This window comes from Dasypus novemcinctus, chromosome 5 (assembly GCF_030445035.2).
Source record: "Dasypus novemcinctus isolate mDasNov1 chromosome 5, mDasNov1.1.hap2, whole genome shotgun sequence".
NCBI classification, from domain to species: Eukaryota; Metazoa; Chordata; class Mammalia; order Cingulata; family Dasypodidae; genus Dasypus; species Dasypus novemcinctus.
In genome coordinates, this window is record NC_080677.1 from 48851067 (window position 1) to 48868961 (window position 17895).

The window sequence follows — 17895 nt, forward strand, 5'->3', positions numbered from 1 at the left end:
GCCCAGACTCCCATGGCACCTATCTCAGTTGCATAGTCTTTTTCCTTACCTCACTTCTGATAAAGGATATCCTAAAAGCATCTACAGAAGGAAGAGAAAAACTGATTCACATGTGGGGTCAGTATGATATGTTTTTTGGTTTTTTTTAAATTTGTAAATGGACTGTTGAAGCACAACAGATAATGGTGAAGAATAATCCTCCTAAAAGTCACAACTATGAGACTGCATTTAGTTTTCACTTTGTTTCAAGGGACAAGTAACCAAATAGGTAGACCCCTAAGTAATGGCAAATGGCATAGCTGATTGATTAGAGACAAAGTGGACCCAAAGGGTAGATCTTTGTGTTAATGCTCATTGGAGAGCATCTGCATCAGAAGCAGAACTCAATATCCAAATATACAGGACAATTTAATCCATGGATGATCTCTCCCTTCAGCCACCCCAGTCTTGTTATAACATCAGGGTAGAGGCTACATATGGACACAACAAAATGGGCTTTTTCTTGCCAAATTGATCTAACTACTGCTTCTGCTAAGGAAAACCATCAAGCAGCAGTCATCCAATTAATTATACAACATACTTTCTACCATGAAGGGAACCGTAATTCAGTCTTACTGGAGATGATATCTACTCTGGATAGATATCCAGACTGTAAGTCTCCACCTGCACCATGATCAGAGGACTTGAAAATTGCTTGATCTCTTGGTTTTGTATCCTATATATGTGTAAATGTTTAATTCAAAGGGATTTCTTTTCAAGTAAAGAGATGTGACAATGGACAGTGACAATGGAATTCACTGGCCTTTCTACATATCTCATAACAAAGCAGTTGTCCTAATAAAATAGTAGAATGGCCTATTAAAATCTTAGTAAGGAGGTTAAAAAAATGGCATGGTTGGAGAAAGAAATATCCTCTAAGATTTGCTGAGCCAAATTATGGTGCTGTGCCACATACCATGGATCAGAAACTATGAGTGAAGTAGGATTGACCCTCTTTCTATCACTCTCCACACAAAAATTTCAGGAATTATACTATACATATCCACATTCATAAATTCTGCTGAATTAGAGAACTAGTCTCAGAGGTGGAACCTGACCTTGCAGATATTAATTTGGCCATCATCTTGGAAGGTATTTTGTGACCAGCTGGACATAATTGGCAGAATGAGAGCATCTGAGTGGTGCAAGGCTTGGACTATATCAGGACCTTCTTATGCTACTTCAAGCAACTTTGAGCAGTGAGGAAGAGAAGCAAACAACAACAACAACAAAGCTTAATTCTACTCTCCTCTGGATTGATAGTTCTGAGGTACATTTCATAAAGCACCTCAGAAATTCCCCCATAATCAGAACCACTCACCTATAGTAGCGGTCAGTTTTAAAACATATCCTTTCATTGGCTTTCTCTTGCTACATCGCTCCCTGTTTGTGCCATCATTCTGTTCCATAAGATCACTTCTAAGATAAGCTACTTGAACATGGATCTTTTTATCAAGTTCTACTTTTGGGGTAAACTTTTAAATCTGATTGGATATATGATGATTTCACTTACTATTTTTATCAGTGTTCCCAGTGTAGGGGGGAAGGATTATAAATGATTTAACTTCTTTATGTCTAACTACCCCTTTGATGTGTCTCCCTTAATTTCAGTTCAGACTGTATATATATTCTAGTTTGCCTGGCTGCTGAAAGCAAAATCCTAGACTAGGTTGGCTGTTACAATGGGGATTTATTAGCTTACAAGCTTACAGTTCTGAGACTATGAAAATGTCCAAATCAAGGCATCATCAAGACTATGTGTTCTTCCTGAATACAAGCTGCCAGTGATCCTGGACTCCTCTGTCACTAGCAAAGCACATGGCTCTGTCCGATGGTCTCTCTTTTCTCTCTTGGGTTTCCTGGCTTCCAACTTCTTGCTTTCATGGCTTTCTCTCTTTTTGTCTGTATTTCATTCTCTTAAAAAGGACTCCAGTGGCCCACCCCTAAATAAGGTGGGTTACATCTTCACTTAAGATCCGACTCACCAAAAGATCCTACCTATGGTGGGTCCACATGGACAGGAGTGGATTAACTCTAAGAACATACTTTTCTGGAGTCCATAGAGCTTGAAATCATCACACCAAAGTTAACTCACTTTGAGACCTTTGTAACCAAAGATGTGTAGTGTGATATGGTTAGACAGTTTTGTGGTTCATAGGTTCACATCTTCAAGGGAATCATGTTTTGACATCAGTGATGAGAGAGAACCTATTTCAATCAATGACAGTGTATACACTCAACTAAATTTGATATTGCTGCTTTAAATCCATTTTCTTAAGCAGTGTATGAAACAGTTTATTAACGTTTTGGCCTATCTTTAATTCTGTTTATTTTACATATTGCTATGAGCAACAATTTCTATCCTATTACATAAATGTTTCTGCTTATCTCATCTGCAGTGAAATACCATTTAACTCTCAAGATTTTGTTGTCGTTACTTATTTTTTAGGGGTAGAGTGATGTTGTTTTGTAGAAGTGCTGTGCAACTGTTCAAAAATAATTGTTTTAATTTTAGTATGCATTAAATCTACCAGTATAGCATATGTTTGTTTTGTAGTTAAAGCTCAGAAAAATCACAACTTACGTTAGTAAGCTTGGAAGGAAAACACTGATTTAGTAATCTGTTATTCTGAGGAATATTTTCATTATGGCAACATAAATTCTCTGGATTCATCAAATACAGGTAACATAATCTCTGTTTTCTTTCTTGGAATTTTACCTGTATCCATTGAAACAATATAAATATTTGGACAATTAGATGGTTTTATATTTTTCATAAGTTTACAAAGATTAAACCTACTAGATGGAATAATTTAACCTTGTTCATCTTCGTATCTAGCACTTGATGCAAATAACAAGATCATATACATGTGAAAGCAATCCATACATTCTACAAATAAAAAATACAATGTAGCAATAAATAAAATATGGCAATGTAATTTTGGGAGCCAGTGTTCAAGGCATCCCTAGTTGCCGTGTTTCGATGCTAATGAGAGATACTTTTAAATGATAGATTATGTGTAATCTTGGTAAAATTACCTGTGTAAAAAAAAAGGTTTAGAAATTGCCTTTTAACATATTCAGATTCTAGATGGATTCAATATATATGTCTTAAGTTAATCTATAAGAAGATAAAATTTTTAATGTATATTGATGGTATCTCTGTATCTGAAAATATCTTTTTAGCATAAAATCAATGAAAGAAACATAAGATAATGTCAGTAGAATTCCCACATATCAAAAACTTAAAAAATATCTTAAATGAATTTAACATATAAAACACAAAGGAGAAAATATGTGTCAAACATCATAGAAAATGTTAATGTTGTCAAAGAAATGCATAAGGATAGAAGGAAAAGTTTTATGTGCTGATGGAAAATACAGAAACTAATTAAACAAATAATTCAGAGAATTTATTATAATAATGCTATAGTGATGGGATGTAAATTTCCACACGTTTCTCTGGAAAATCAGTTTGGCCACATGTATTTAAAGTTGTTTTACCCTTTGACCTAGTTATTCTTTTCAGTGGAGTCTAAAAAATTAACATTGGTGTATGCAAACTTTAAATATTAATTCATAAAAAATATGAATCTTTTTGCATGAGAGAAAGGCATTCACTAACTTTATCACAAGTAATAATAATATTGATATTTAGCATATGGTTCTGATGGAGTTAATGGCATGACCCATATTTTATTACATTTTATAAATGGGGAAATCAAGGCCTAAAAAGTGTAAGTAATTTTCTGAAGAACAATCAAATGTGGTAGGCCCTCAAAATAGATTATTGTACTTAGCAATTGTAAAATAAGCTATCCTTGGCACTGATTCCTCACTCATTGTCTCATCAGATTTAAAGTGCTTGCTCTAATTTTATACATTTAATTTGATATTCTTATATAATTTCTTATTAAAGTTTAATTACCAATTGATGATGAACGCTTAGCTTGACTTTCACAGTGATCTCTCCTTATCTACCAAACTGATTTGTCATTTGAGAGTTATGTTTTAAATTAAAATTAAATTAAATTAAATTAAAACTCAAGGCAAAGACGCTGTGAACTCTTCTTTTGTTTTTCTTTAGGAGGAAATCAATCTATTTTAGTACAATAAAATATTCATAATTTAATTGTTTCCATGTTCATAAGTCTACACAAAGGGATCTATTAGGCAGATTACACATGTTTAATTAAGCCGATTACTATGATATTGAATGGCATTGAATGCCAGCATTTGGATTACCTGTCTGTGGGACTAGTATTTCATCCACAGGTTTGCATCTACCCTCAGTTAAAATCCTTTGAAGTGATCAATTTAGCAAAAATTGTTCTAAATTTTCTAGTAGCTAATAGGTCTTTCTGGAAAACAATACAGAAAAGATTGGATTTAAAGGAATGAAGACTAACATTTTAGTCAAAAGAGTCAATGAAACCCCAAGCTTGATTATGGAAGTCTGAAGTATCAGTGGAAAACTATACTCATAAATTACTGGTGGGAGGGGAAACTGATACATCTTGATGGTCAGTTTTTGCAATACTAGATATGTCTGCTGGAACTTTTGCAAAGCCTTTGACCAAATGATCTGACCAAGGTACAACAGTGCATGATCATTGTAGCATTCTTATAATATGGGAAACAATTAGAAATTATCTAAATGCCCACAAATAGAAGATTAATTAATATAAATCATGGTAAACTTATACAATAAAACACTAATGGTTGTAGATATGAAGGGCAAATGAGATTAAGCAACTGTCTAGTAGGTTCAATCTTTGAAGATAAAAAATAATAATAAAATATAGGCATGTAAGTCTCCCATACTTTTTGAAATAGAAGTATTTTGTAGCATATTATGAAGTAAAAATGCAAATTATAAAACAATGATCCCAAACTTATTTACATATGTTTTAAGTACCTAATAATAAGACAGCAAACTAGGAAGACTAGTTAACTCTGGTTTATAGGATTTATGAGAACTTTTCTTTCCTAGTACTGAAAAGTAATTTCTAATATTTCTATACTGCATTGCTTGAGGAAAAGCAGATAGAAACAATAAATGCCTTTTGAAAGTTCTGTGAATTGTGAATTTTAAAATAAGGTGCTATGTAACATTTAAGAGACAAAATTAGTATATTACTAAGCTGTTTGTGCACACCTTGGTCTTTGTAAAGTAGGACATGCTGTTCCATAGCCAAATCCAGGAGGAAAAACACCCTTTCTCATTTGAGGGATGCAAACAATTTAGACAAACAAGAAACTGGCTCATTTGAGATTTTTATAGCAAACAAGGACAGAACGTAGTTTGCATAATTTTTTCCTGCTCCTTTTATAGTGTTTATCTTGTATGTGGCTCTTTGGAACAGTTGCTAGCCACCTGTCAATAATATGGCCTTTTATAGACTCAACCTTTTATTGTCCTCATGCCCTTGACATATAAAAACAGAAGAAGAATTAAATTTTAAATTTAAAAGGCAACCTTTTGTAGGCTAAAATAAAGAGAAGGTTTGAATGACATGAAGAGAATAAGCATGTTATAAAATTCTCTATAGCAGGAATAAATACATTTGGAAAGTTATTTAAGAATTAAATTTGAAACACTGGTCCATGGAAAACTAGCCAGTCAGCTTTCATTTAAAATTTTGTCATAGTTTTGTATAACTTGATAAAAATTACAAATGAAAACAGCTTTATTATGACTTTATCAATTACATAAATATTTCGGGTACATAAACAGTTGCTTTAACTGCTCTTTAATATAACAGGACATCCAGTGTTTCTTCCTTAATTTATGTAAAATCTGTCAAGTGAAGTATTCTACATATATTTATCAACGTACATCTTAGAAGTATTTAAAATGATATCAAATAAACACAGCACTACAAATCTGTATGTGGGAATACATTTCTGTTCATAAAATTGTGCTATTCAAGACCTTAAGAAGAAAGCTGAAATTAAAAAAAAAAAAAAGAAAGCTGTCCTTCTTCAGTATTGCTCAGATTCCAAGTTTCCTTTAATCATGCACAATAACAATAAAAGGAGCAACTTTCAAGCTAATGGAGATGCTTTGTGCTCTTGTTAAATAAAGACAAACATCCACCCTTCCCCATCTTTCCCACTATCAGCACCTCCCACTCTATCTTAGTAATGTGAGATGTAGGGCTGAATTTTTAGCATTTATGCAGAGACCTTTCATGTGAAATATCACATTCTCATATATTACTTGAGAGAGTACTTCATTTTTTTAATAGAGGAAGCATATTTTGAGTTCAAATGGCACTTTAAAACACTTGCACTGTTTGAAACATGGGAGCTAATTGGACTAACAATTCTTTGCTGTCAAGAGCAATTTTAGATATGGTCCCCTTTCTGTTCAATATGTGGTTATTTCAAGACTGCTTGGAGGGTAGATGTAGACAGCCCTTCATCAGGTATAAAATGGTGACAATCTGATCTTTCAGGAGGTCTACTAATTGGACACTTGGGCAATACTCAAGGTGCAATGGAAAGATAAGACAGCAGTTAAAGCCTAAAAGGTAAATGAGTTTTCTTAGGTTCAATCATGGTTATATTTCCACCATGCCTTAGCTGGTGCCTTCATCCATTTTTTTCTTCTCTTTTAGACTCAGTGGATATTTTTAGAAATCTCCATGGAGTTTGCTGCAGATATTGTATTAATGTTTTCTGGGTTTGAGTGTAAATATTCTTGAAATAAAAAAAATAGGTAGTGCTATCTGTGAGTAGCTGATTAATTAGAATCTGGAATAATCTTGTTGGAATGGGAATTGAAATGTATTTGTATTTTAAATGCTTTTTGTATTTATCTAAGTAAACCCTAGAGGTTCTAATTCATTATCAATGTATATCAAATAGTGTAGTAGTATTTTTGACTCAGACTCTTCCTTCCAGCTGGTATTGGCATCAAACATGTAATGCCTTGAATATTAAGACCTACAAATGAATAATTCTCCTTTCTGAACAAAATAATTGGGTGAATTCATCTAAAAGTAAGCAATGAAAATTAGGACGTGATCAAACTATAGACTATAACTAATTATTCTTTTGCTAATGGGGATGTAAAGCTTTTGTAAATATAATTATTAATTACTTAAAATATGTAAAAAGATGTACACACAGAAAAAATGTGTGATGTTCCTTATATCCAGTAAGGAATACCAGAATAAGAATTATATTTTTGACGAATTCTAAATTTAAAATAACTGACTCCTGTGGGCATCTGATATGCCTACATATCAGATGGTAATTTTGCATGCAGTTTATTTATCACAAAAAAAACTAGTTTCTTTTGTGGGGTCACAACTGTGAAAGAACAACAGAAAAATGGATATCCAAAGAGAAATTAGTTTCCTAAAACTAACGAATAAAAATATACTCCCTGGCCCCCTTTGGGGTAAAATTTTTATTCTTCACAAGGTAGGAAAATGAACATTTGACTCATGGTCTCATAAATAAGATGTTAGTATGATTAAACTTTTCACATGAACTGTTTTCTTTTTATTTCTCAGGGCATTTATACATTTTGTGTAGAAATAAAATAATTTACTTTTATATGCAGTTTGAAAATCATTCCTAAAAAAATAATGTCCCTTTAGTTCTAAAGGCAAATGAACATTCTAATGAGAAATACTGTAATTAAGATACCCATGCTTACAGCGGCGGGGACCGGGAGGGAGTGAGGGTTCAACAGTGAGCCCCTGATGCTAATGACTATGCTTGTGAGCTGATAAACCTAAAATAAGAACAAGGCCTAGAGCAACATTGTGCCTGGGAATTTCCTCCTGTCAGCCTTCATGTTACTCAAATGTGGCCAGTCTCGAAGCCAAACTCAGCATGTAAATGCAATGCCTTCCCTCCAGCGTGGGACATGACACCCGGGGATGAGCCTCCCTGGCAACGAGGGACCACTATCAACTACCAACTGATGATGCAACTGGAAAATGACCTTATACGGAAGGTTCAATGCGGATCAGCAGAATATCCATGTCTACATAAAATAACATGACTTTAAAATGCTGTTTGACCTAAAGTAAGGGGGAAATGGAAAGGAGAAATGAGTTTATATGGCTACGAGTTTCTAAAAAAGAGTCTGGAGGCTGGCAGAAGGATTGCCCTCATGCACAACTGAGCAGAGTCAGAGAGACAGATAAAGCAGATACAACCCCCAGATATTGGTTCCTTTGAAGGCTAAAGAGACCCATGAGAGTTATGGTCATGGCCGATGGGGTTAACTACCAGGGCAGATGGCCCCTCTTTGGAAATGGTGTTTATGTGTGATGAATCTGGACTCAGATGGGATCTACCTTCATAAGACTTTCATGCTAATGTGCTGGAGGTGCAGTTAATGTTGGGGTTTAAGATATATTTAGGGGATTTGAATCTCTGGACTGACAATGTGATAGCCAGGTCCTGAGCCTCAACAGACTCCAGCACCTACAATCTGATTTATTGGACTTACCACACTCAGCTAAGATGGAGTTGAAGAAGGACAATCACCACACCATGGAGCCTAGAGTGACTACAACTGAAAATGGGAGGATTGCATCCAGCATCCATGTGGAATCTGAGCCTCCTCTTGACATAGAGGTGCAATGGACACAACCAATCCAATGTCCACATAGAAGAGGTGGCATTGGATTGGGAAAAGTGGACATGGTGGCTGATGGGTATGGGGAAAGGCAGGAAGAGATGAGAGGTGGAGGCGTCTTTGGGACATGGAGCTGCCCTGGATGGTGCCTCAGAGGTAATCACCGGACATTGTAAATCCTCACAGGGCCCACTGGATGGAATGGAGGAGAGTATGGGCCATGATGTGGACCATTGTCTTTGAGGTGCAGAGGTGCCCAAAGATGTACTTACCAAATCCAATGGATGTGTCATGATGATGGGAACGAGTGTTGTTGGGGGGGGAGAGGGGGGGGTGGGGGAGTGGGGTTGAATGGGACCTCACATATATATATATTTTTAATGTAATATTATTACAAAGTCAATTAAAAAAAAAAAGTTGCTGAAAAAAAGAAAAAAAAAAAAAGATACCCATGCTAATTTAAAATATGTCCAAAATTTAAGGCCAATTTAAGAAAAATGCTGTGCATATGTAATAATATTAAAACAAGTAAAACGAGAAAATTGTAAGTTCTAAGGTTTACACTATGAGTTCTGGCTGTAATTGAATATATAGTTGTATTTCAAATTATTACAATACTTAACTGGCATCTCCTATTTTCTGTGGCTAGATAAAAATTAAAAGTCTACAAATAATGAATTTGAATGGCTTAAAGGAAAATCATATTTTGTCTCTATCATCAATTAGCTCTGCAACTGGCATTGCTAGAATAATAAGTTAATTGGAAAAATATTTTCTTGATTTGGTTTCTAATTTTTTTCACTTATTCAATAAATATTATGGAGCTTGTCCTATGTGTATGGCCTAAAATTGTTGTAAAACACAGTCCAGGGCCTGTCCTTAAAGGGTCAGAGAGTCAGTCTAGTGTAGCTAAATACCTATTTAGCAAACAACTATACAATAAACTAATAGAAATAATAAGCATGATGTGAAAGATATGCAGGTTTGAGGTTGTATAAGAATGGACCTCTCACTAACTTGAAATTAATAAACCATGAATCATTTTCTAGGTAACCAAAATTTTTATTGTAGAATAAACACAGAAGTAAGTCTGGGGTTATTTGCTAAAATTCAGTTTATGTGAGAGTTCAATATCTTTACCTTGTCAAGGTATTCTTATCTTGTCAAGGGTCATTTTCAAACTTAAGGGTTAGCTAGTATCATACAGTTCTGATTCTTAGGGTTTTTTGTTTTTTTTTTTAAGGAAAATGCAGCTATTTTTGGCATGTGTATTTTCCTTACTCAGCAAATAACACATAGACTTGAAGTCAATTCATATTTTCTATACTCAGATTTTTGTAATGAAATATGAATTTCCATTAATTAGTTAAGGCAACTTATTAATATTGCAACCTACCTAAAATTGTGCAATTAAATTATTTTTTTAAAGTGCCAAAATTTTAACTTTGCTGAAAAAGTACTTTTGCTTTTTCTTTGGGAATAAAAAACTAACTTCTTAGTAGCCCCGATTTAATCAGCCTGTCTAATTTCACATTTCATGTCAAGGATTGGAAAACAATAAAATATTAAGCTCTCCTGAATTAGTTATGCTGTTTAGACTCTGAGTGAATGCAGGATATATATATTTTGAAATTTAGACTTAATGGACAATTATTGACTCCTAACTTGAGATTCCAATGTAAATACATTTTTATATGCTGTGTTTAGTATCAATAAGACTATTGGGCAGCAGGTGTAGTTCAGTGACTAAGCGCCTGCTTTACTCTCTAGTGACTAAAAATTTTTTAAAAAGCAAGGACTGTTGTTTTGTTCAAGTATAGTGGTGGAAAGAAGCAAATGTCAAAGATATGAGGAATTAATTCTAAATATATATATATATATATATATATATATTTATACATATAAGTAAGTCTCCCTAATTGAGAAGGACCCTAGGTTCTGTGATCCCTAAACTGAGTATGTCTACATATTCAATATGTGTGAATATATATTTTTCACAACATATGTGTGAATATATATTTTTTCCTTTAACAAATTAAAAATAAGATTAAAATATCTTCAGGGATTGTGCTTTGACAGGTGCAGCAAACCCAGTGACATTCCATTTAGCTTTCTAAGCCCATCAAGTTTTGACATCAGCTCTCAGGGACGACTGTCTCTAAATTTATTGTAAATCCCTTGCACCTCTTTACATATGAACTTCATAAAGTAATAATAAGTATATGCTTGTTATCTGGTGCATATTTTCATATGATAATGATTGATTAGCACAATATTTGTTGCCAGTCTATTATACATTTTTACAACTCAATTATGCCATTTGTAATGAAGGTGGCACCATTAAATTGTAAACATTTTCCTAGTTAAACAGAATGAAATATAATATTGGAGAAGTACATTTTTCATATTTCATCCCTTTTCTTTCATTAAAAATTGTTTTATCTAGAAGAAAGCATCTAAGCCTTAAGTTCTGAAATCTAGGATAAATATTTGATTGCAACTCAGAAGATCTGGGCTCTAAAACACAGGATGGCTTTGTTAGTCATTCAAGATGTGAACTTGGCAAATCATTCACCTTCTTGTTTCCTATTTTTCTCACCCATAGAGTGAATCTATTGGCCTGGTTTGGTGGTTTGCAGAAACCTCTTATCAGACGAAATCTTTTGCAGAATCTCATTAGGTATAAAATTTAAATAAGGAAATGCAGTTTGTCTTTTAAAAGCAGCACAAGGAGGATGGTGGCTTTGCTAACCCTTACCTTCCCACACTATCTATTGAAGATGACTCTGGGTGCATCAAATGATTCTTCAAATGCTATGCATTGCATTTTGAAAATCATGTAATTATATGATCTTTAAGTTTGTTTCTTTACAGTTCCAAAATAATATAATTCTGCATTTCATAAATCAAGATTTGTCTGTTAAATCACTGAAAACCATATTATCTACCTTAGAGAAATACTTTATGCAAATATAAGGAGGATTCTAAAGTTCTACTTCCTAAGCCAACATTTCATACTAAAACCTTGGACACAATTATCCCATAACTGTAATACAAATAGTGCATATAGACCTGCCAAATATTCCTTCAACTTTCAGAAGATTGCAGAAGTCTTTTAATTAAATCCACATTCTGTCACTCACCTCTCTACTTCACTGAGGTGATGAAAAAAATTGTTTGTTAAGTCTAAGGGCAGAATGTGTTTCAATTAAAATTTTTACTTTCTAGTTCTGGTTACCAGAAAGCAAACTCTAAATTCTGTCAGCAAATGCAGTATACAACTAATAGCTCCTTGCAGTCATAAGTGTATCACAATAAAAATATGAACATGGTAGAAGAGAACATGTTCCACCAAATAGTTAATTGCCCAGGAAAGGGAAAAGCTGCAGGAGACAAAATTCTTCACTAAGGGGCCATTTTCTTTGCCGTTTACTGAAATGGATTTGATGATTGTGAGGGAGGAGTGATGGGTATTCACTGAGACTAATTTCTCATGTCCTTTATGAGCAAAGATCCTCTAACTACCTTAAAATAAAGGAAATGAATAAAAGCAAACTTTTAGTAATCCCAAAAGGACCCAAAGTTAAATTATCCCAGCAGTTACCTTATATAGATTCTGTGACACAGTTCCTCTTTTGCAAAAATACCTAGTCCAGATCATTACTTTCCAACAGCCATGCATAAAGACCTACTTTATAACACTTCAGGGAAGTTAATGTGCTAGATCTTGACAGGTCTTTCTGGAAGGTGAAGTGATTTTTTGTTTTCTTATGTTAACACTTGTGTTGTTTTGTAGGTCCTTGGGGTCGATGCATGGGCAATGAATGTGGTCCAGGAGGCATTCAAACCAGGGCTGTGTGGTGTGCCCATGTGGAAGGATGGACGACATTGCATACAAACTGTAAGCAGCCAGAGAGACCCAATAACCAGCAAAATTGTTTCAAAGTCTGTGACTGGCACAAAGACTTGTATGACTGGAGGCTGGGCCCCTGGAATCAGTGTCAGCCTGTGATTTCAAAAAGCCTAGAGAGACCCCTCGAGTGCATTAAAGGGGAAGAAGGTATTCAGGTGAGAGAGATCACGTGCATCCAGAAAGACAAAGACCTTCCTGCGGAGGATAGCATTTGTGAGTACTTTGAGCCCAAGCCTCTCCTAGAACAGGCCTGCCTCATCCCTTGCCAACAGGACTGCATTGTGTCTGAGTTTACTGCCTGGTCAGAATGCTCCAAGACCTGTGGCAGTGGTCTCCAGCACCGGACACGTCACGTTGTGGCACCCCCTCAGTTTGGAGGCTCTGGCTGTCCAAATCTGACAGAGTTTCAGGTGTGCCAGTCCAGTCCTTGTGAAGCTGAAGAGAGCTTGTACAGCTTGCATGTGGGTCCTTGGAGCTCGTGCTCAGTGCCCCACTCACGGCAAGTGAGACAAGCAAGGAGACGTGGGAAGAATAAAGAACGGGAGAAGGACCGAGGCAAAGGAGTAAAGGACCCAGAGGCCCGAGAACTTATTAAGAAGAAGAGAAATAGAAACCGACAGAACAGACAGGAGAACAAATATTGGGACATTCAGATTGGATATCAGACCAGGGAGGTTATGTGTACTAACAAAACTGGAAAAGCTGCTGATTTGAGGTAATATTTTATTATCATTAACCACATATATCTGTCTTTCAAGTTCATGAGGACCTAAGATATGCTGTCTAAGTCCTGGACTACATACGTGCATAACCTAGAGTGATCTACCCCAGGTGTAATCCTTTCCACTTCAAGCTTTCTGAGCTTTTGTGAATTTCCTGGGGTTGTTTATATTTTGTTCATGTTTAAGTGCTATAATACTTGAGTTCATTTAAATTTTCCTTTCAAAACCTAGAGCACGAGTGATTCTTCAGGAGAAGATATTACTTCTTTAGGTGAATTTAATAGTGTTGTTTCCTCTTCTAATGGAAAAAAAAATTACTTAGAGGTTGGAGTGTTAAGGATTTTGGTGAGTTGATAAAGGCACATGGGCAATTTCTCCAAGTTTATAGCATTTTTAGAATTACCATATAAACAAAATCTGCTCTAAACAACAACCTAGGGAGCCATACCTAAGAATAATTTTCTTTCACATTTTATGAAATGGAATAACTCTCTCCAGAGTAGAAAAGGGGATCTGGCAGCAAGTAAAGTAAGTAAAGTCAATTTCATCATTAAGTAGCCCCATTAAAGGAAAAAAAAGTGTAATTAATTGGATTCATTTTCTATACAGAAATTATTTAGAAAATTATCTTGGGTAAATTGCTATATTATGAAATATGAAAGACTTCACATATGTTCAATTTGTTGTGCAAATCATAGTCATTGATGATTAGCCAAAGAATTTGATGTCCTCTGGATATTGTAAATGTTTTTCTTTGATAAACCAGGCTGTTTGGGAGTGGCTTATCTGGATCATTTGCTTAATCTCTTTAACTGAAATATTTATATGGTTATGATTTGGACTGAACTAAGAGAAATTAGTGAAATATCACTTTGAATTTTGATATTGTAATTATTACAAAAATAACATTGAAAATGTCATCTACTATGAACATAGAGCCTATAAGGTATCATCTTGACTAAAAACCTATGAGACTAATTTCACTGAGGCCTCAACTCATGAGTTTCTGGAGAGCAGCTGGATTGTTTTTCTTCTGGTGCCTGGAAATCTTACATCACAATTTCCTGTTTACTTTGCTGTTGGGAACTTAAATAGAACCTTGTGGCAGCATTTTGTTTACTAATTGGCTTCATCTTTTCTCTTACCTCTATTATTTTCTCTTCACCCATTCTGGTCTAGTGATTTTATTATCTATGGATTTTTAAAGTTATTTAAAGCTTCTTTGGAACAAGATATAGTTTAAATAAATAAGCAAATATCCAAGCAAAAAAAAGACCAATATTCATCAGTTTAAGGCAATAATTTTCTCTCAGCATGGCATGGTCCTGGTCACTTTTGTTAGGATATTTGCTTCTCCCCATCCTGCTTTGTAGTTATACATTTATATTTTTTTCAAGTCTGTAATAATCTACTCTTTCTGAATTCTGGTCTCATCTCTGCAACTCCTTGCTTGGCCTTGCTACATCTGCTTTTCCTCCTGCCCTCCTTCTCCTTAAATGTATGTGTGTGTGTGCATGCATGTGTTTTAATCTTTTTGTTAAACAATTAAATTGGCTATTACCATTCTCCTTCTATGTAAGTCTTCATGTATGATTAAGAAAGTCTTTGAAGAAGAGACAAAAATCAAGTATATTTACCTACATTTTGTACAAACATTGCACCATGATGTGAGTTACACAAAATTATGAGTAAATTACTTATACCAAAAAACACAGGATCAGAGATCAAGAACTTGAGGATTGAATTTAAAATGCTTCATTTTCTTTCAAATCCTGAAATAATTTTGTCATGTAAGAGGATGAAAAATCATTTAGCAAGACTAAAAATCTTATTACAATAACTAAATGAAATTAAGTAAACCTAAGAATCCTGGGAAAGTTGTTCATAGCTAAATAAAAATAATAATCTCAGCAGATTTACTGAGAAAAGCTAAAGATGATAGATCGTCCCTGCTTTCAACCTTCCAGCAGACTGAAATCAGTAAAGAATGAAAAGTGCAAAGGAAAGTCCATTCTCCTCTGACTGTAGAACACAGTCACAGTCCCAAACCACAGCTGATAAAAAAGATTTGACCAACATGGTGAAATTAAACCTAACTGAGGGAATAAACTTACAGAAGTGTTTTTTATGTCTTTCCATGTCTCTGAAACACTCAAAAATATCTAAGATTATCTAGAAATTACTGAAGCTCCAGATCAATGACAGCTTCTGAATATAGCTTGGTCTGTGTTAGTAAAAGGCTACTAAAGTATCCTTGAGTTATGTTTGAAAATAGAATGGCACAGTAGGAAGGACTGTACAAGGACACATAATATGCCATTATTGCCAACAGAAGACTATCAGTTTGATAGAGTGAGGAACTAAAAATTTTGATGGTCAAAGCCACACTGGTAATTTTATTAGTGGAAGAGAATTCTAAATCACTTCGCTCACACATCATGATACAAAAGGGTGCCCTGTGAATCAGCAAGTTCCACCAGGCTGGAATAGAGTCTTATCACAGGGGCCAGATTCCTGGTCCAGCTGTGAAAGTATGCGCCAACATTTCTCCAGGAGTTTCTCCAAAAGAATAGAATGAGCTTAAAGGTAATCTGACAGAGCTTGGCAAATTATAAAACAAGTACAGAAATGAAATTCACATTAGGAATGAAAAGTAGAAAAATATTCTGTGGTAAGAACATTCAGTGATATAGAGAACAGTTTGAAAAAATCAAGTAAAATGTAATTTCAAAAAAATATGATGGATAAGGGACAGAGATCACTATGCAAATCACTGAAATTTCTGAAGAAAGGACCTGAAAACATAGAACAGAAAAAAATGCATATATAGATATAAATAAATATATATGAATAATTTACAGAAATTAAGAAAGACCTTAATCCACAGACTGAAAATGTACAGGGCTGATATATACTGCTAGAAGAGGATGAAATAATGTCCTTATGATAGAATGGCTATAGATCAACATTTAGCTATGGGGAGACAAAGAGACATCAAATGGAAAGCCAGCATGATGCTCAGTTTTGAAATATTGGAAGCATTACCTTTAAAATCTAAAATAAGATAGGACAGCATATTATCTCCACCACTAATATTGGTGAGTAAGTACTAGTCAATGTAGTTAGAAAAGAGAAAGAAAATTGGCAAATGGGTGGAAAAGTTAACATTGTTTTCTAGATGATATGACTTTATACTGCAAAACTCGAGAATCATTTGGAAATATTTTATAAACGACAAAAGAATTAAATAATTATATTCCATAGTAATGATAAAAATTATAATTTGATGCTAGAGCATGAATAGCCAGATTAAACAGAATAGAGTCTAGTAAAAAGATCCCCCCACACCTGAAATGTTCTCTATGATGAAGGGGCATTTCCAATTTGGGAGAAAGGAGATTATTCAATGAATTTGGGAACAACTTGAATGCCGTTTAAAGAAGAAGAAACAAAAAAAATCACAACTGTATCCTGTGTCATCCATTACACCAAAACAAAGCCCAGACTAATTTAAGACTTAAAAATGTATTTTTAAAACTACTAGAAGAAAAGACAACAAATTTTTAAAATTAGAATGAGGGCGACCACTTTAATCTAAATCACAGAATGCAGAGATCATAAAGCAAAATATGTGATATATTTGATTACATTTTCTAATAAATGAAAATTATCCTCCTGAAGAGGTAAATATATTATTAAAGTTAAAAGCCAAGTATCAAATTAAGGAAAATATTTGCAATACATATAATTGGCAAAGAGCTAATTTTCTTAATATGCCAAGAGCTCCTACAAATCATTAAGAAAAAGGTCAAAACCCAACATAAAAATTGGCAAAGGACAGGATTAGGTCAAAGGATATATGCTAATCCTCAATCATAATTATTAAATATAATATTTTAAAATCCTATTTTTATCTCTCTAAATGCAATAAAATTTTGGTAGTCATATCGGGGATCACGAAGAACAACATCAGGTTCAGTGATTCTCTAGAAGGACTAACAAGACTCAGCATATAATTGCACTTATGACTAAGATTTATTATAATGAAACAATATAAAACAAAATCAGTAACAAACAAATAAAAAAACATGTACATGGGAGATGTATGGAAGAAGCCAGGTGCAAGTTTCCAAGAATCCTCTCCCATTGGAGTTGCACAGAACATGCTTATTTGCTTAGTTCCTCCAGCAACTGGTTGTGACAACAGGTGCAAGGAGTTTTCTACCAGGGAAGATCATTAGAGACTCAATGTCCAAAGTTTTTATTAGGGTCTTGTCACATAGGCACCCTCTACCTAGCACCTATGAAAATTCCAGACTCCCAGAAGTAAAGCTAATGTTCAGCATAAACTACATTGTTTGTACAAGCAGATTATGCACACTGACCCATTCTATCATTTACGGAACATTTTATATCAATGTAGGGAACTGTTTACCAGTCAAGTTCACAGACACTAAACAAGAGCCAATCTGCACATAGGCTTTGCTCAGGATTCTCAGGCCTGTTATTTTTATTCTTTTCTGCACAGAAGTATTTAATTTTAAAGAAACTAGGGGTAAAGAGATACTCTCATACATTCTTGGTAAGAAAAATTGGAATAATCTATTTGAAAAATC

The 17895-nt window shown here is 34.4% G+C and overlaps 1 protein-coding gene across 1 annotated transcript in view; it reads left to right on the plus strand.

Annotated features, from left to right (window-relative positions):
• THSD7A (thrombospondin type 1 domain containing 7A) overlaps positions 1-17895 on the plus strand; it is a 461297-nt gene that overhangs the window by 182290 nt on the left and 261112 nt on the right. Inside the window, exon 2 of the mRNA XM_004459100.5 lies at positions 12441-13272. Coding sequence (XP_004459157.2) covers positions 12441-13272 — 832 coding nt within the window. The remainder of the gene's footprint in view (positions 1-12440; positions 13273-17895) is intronic.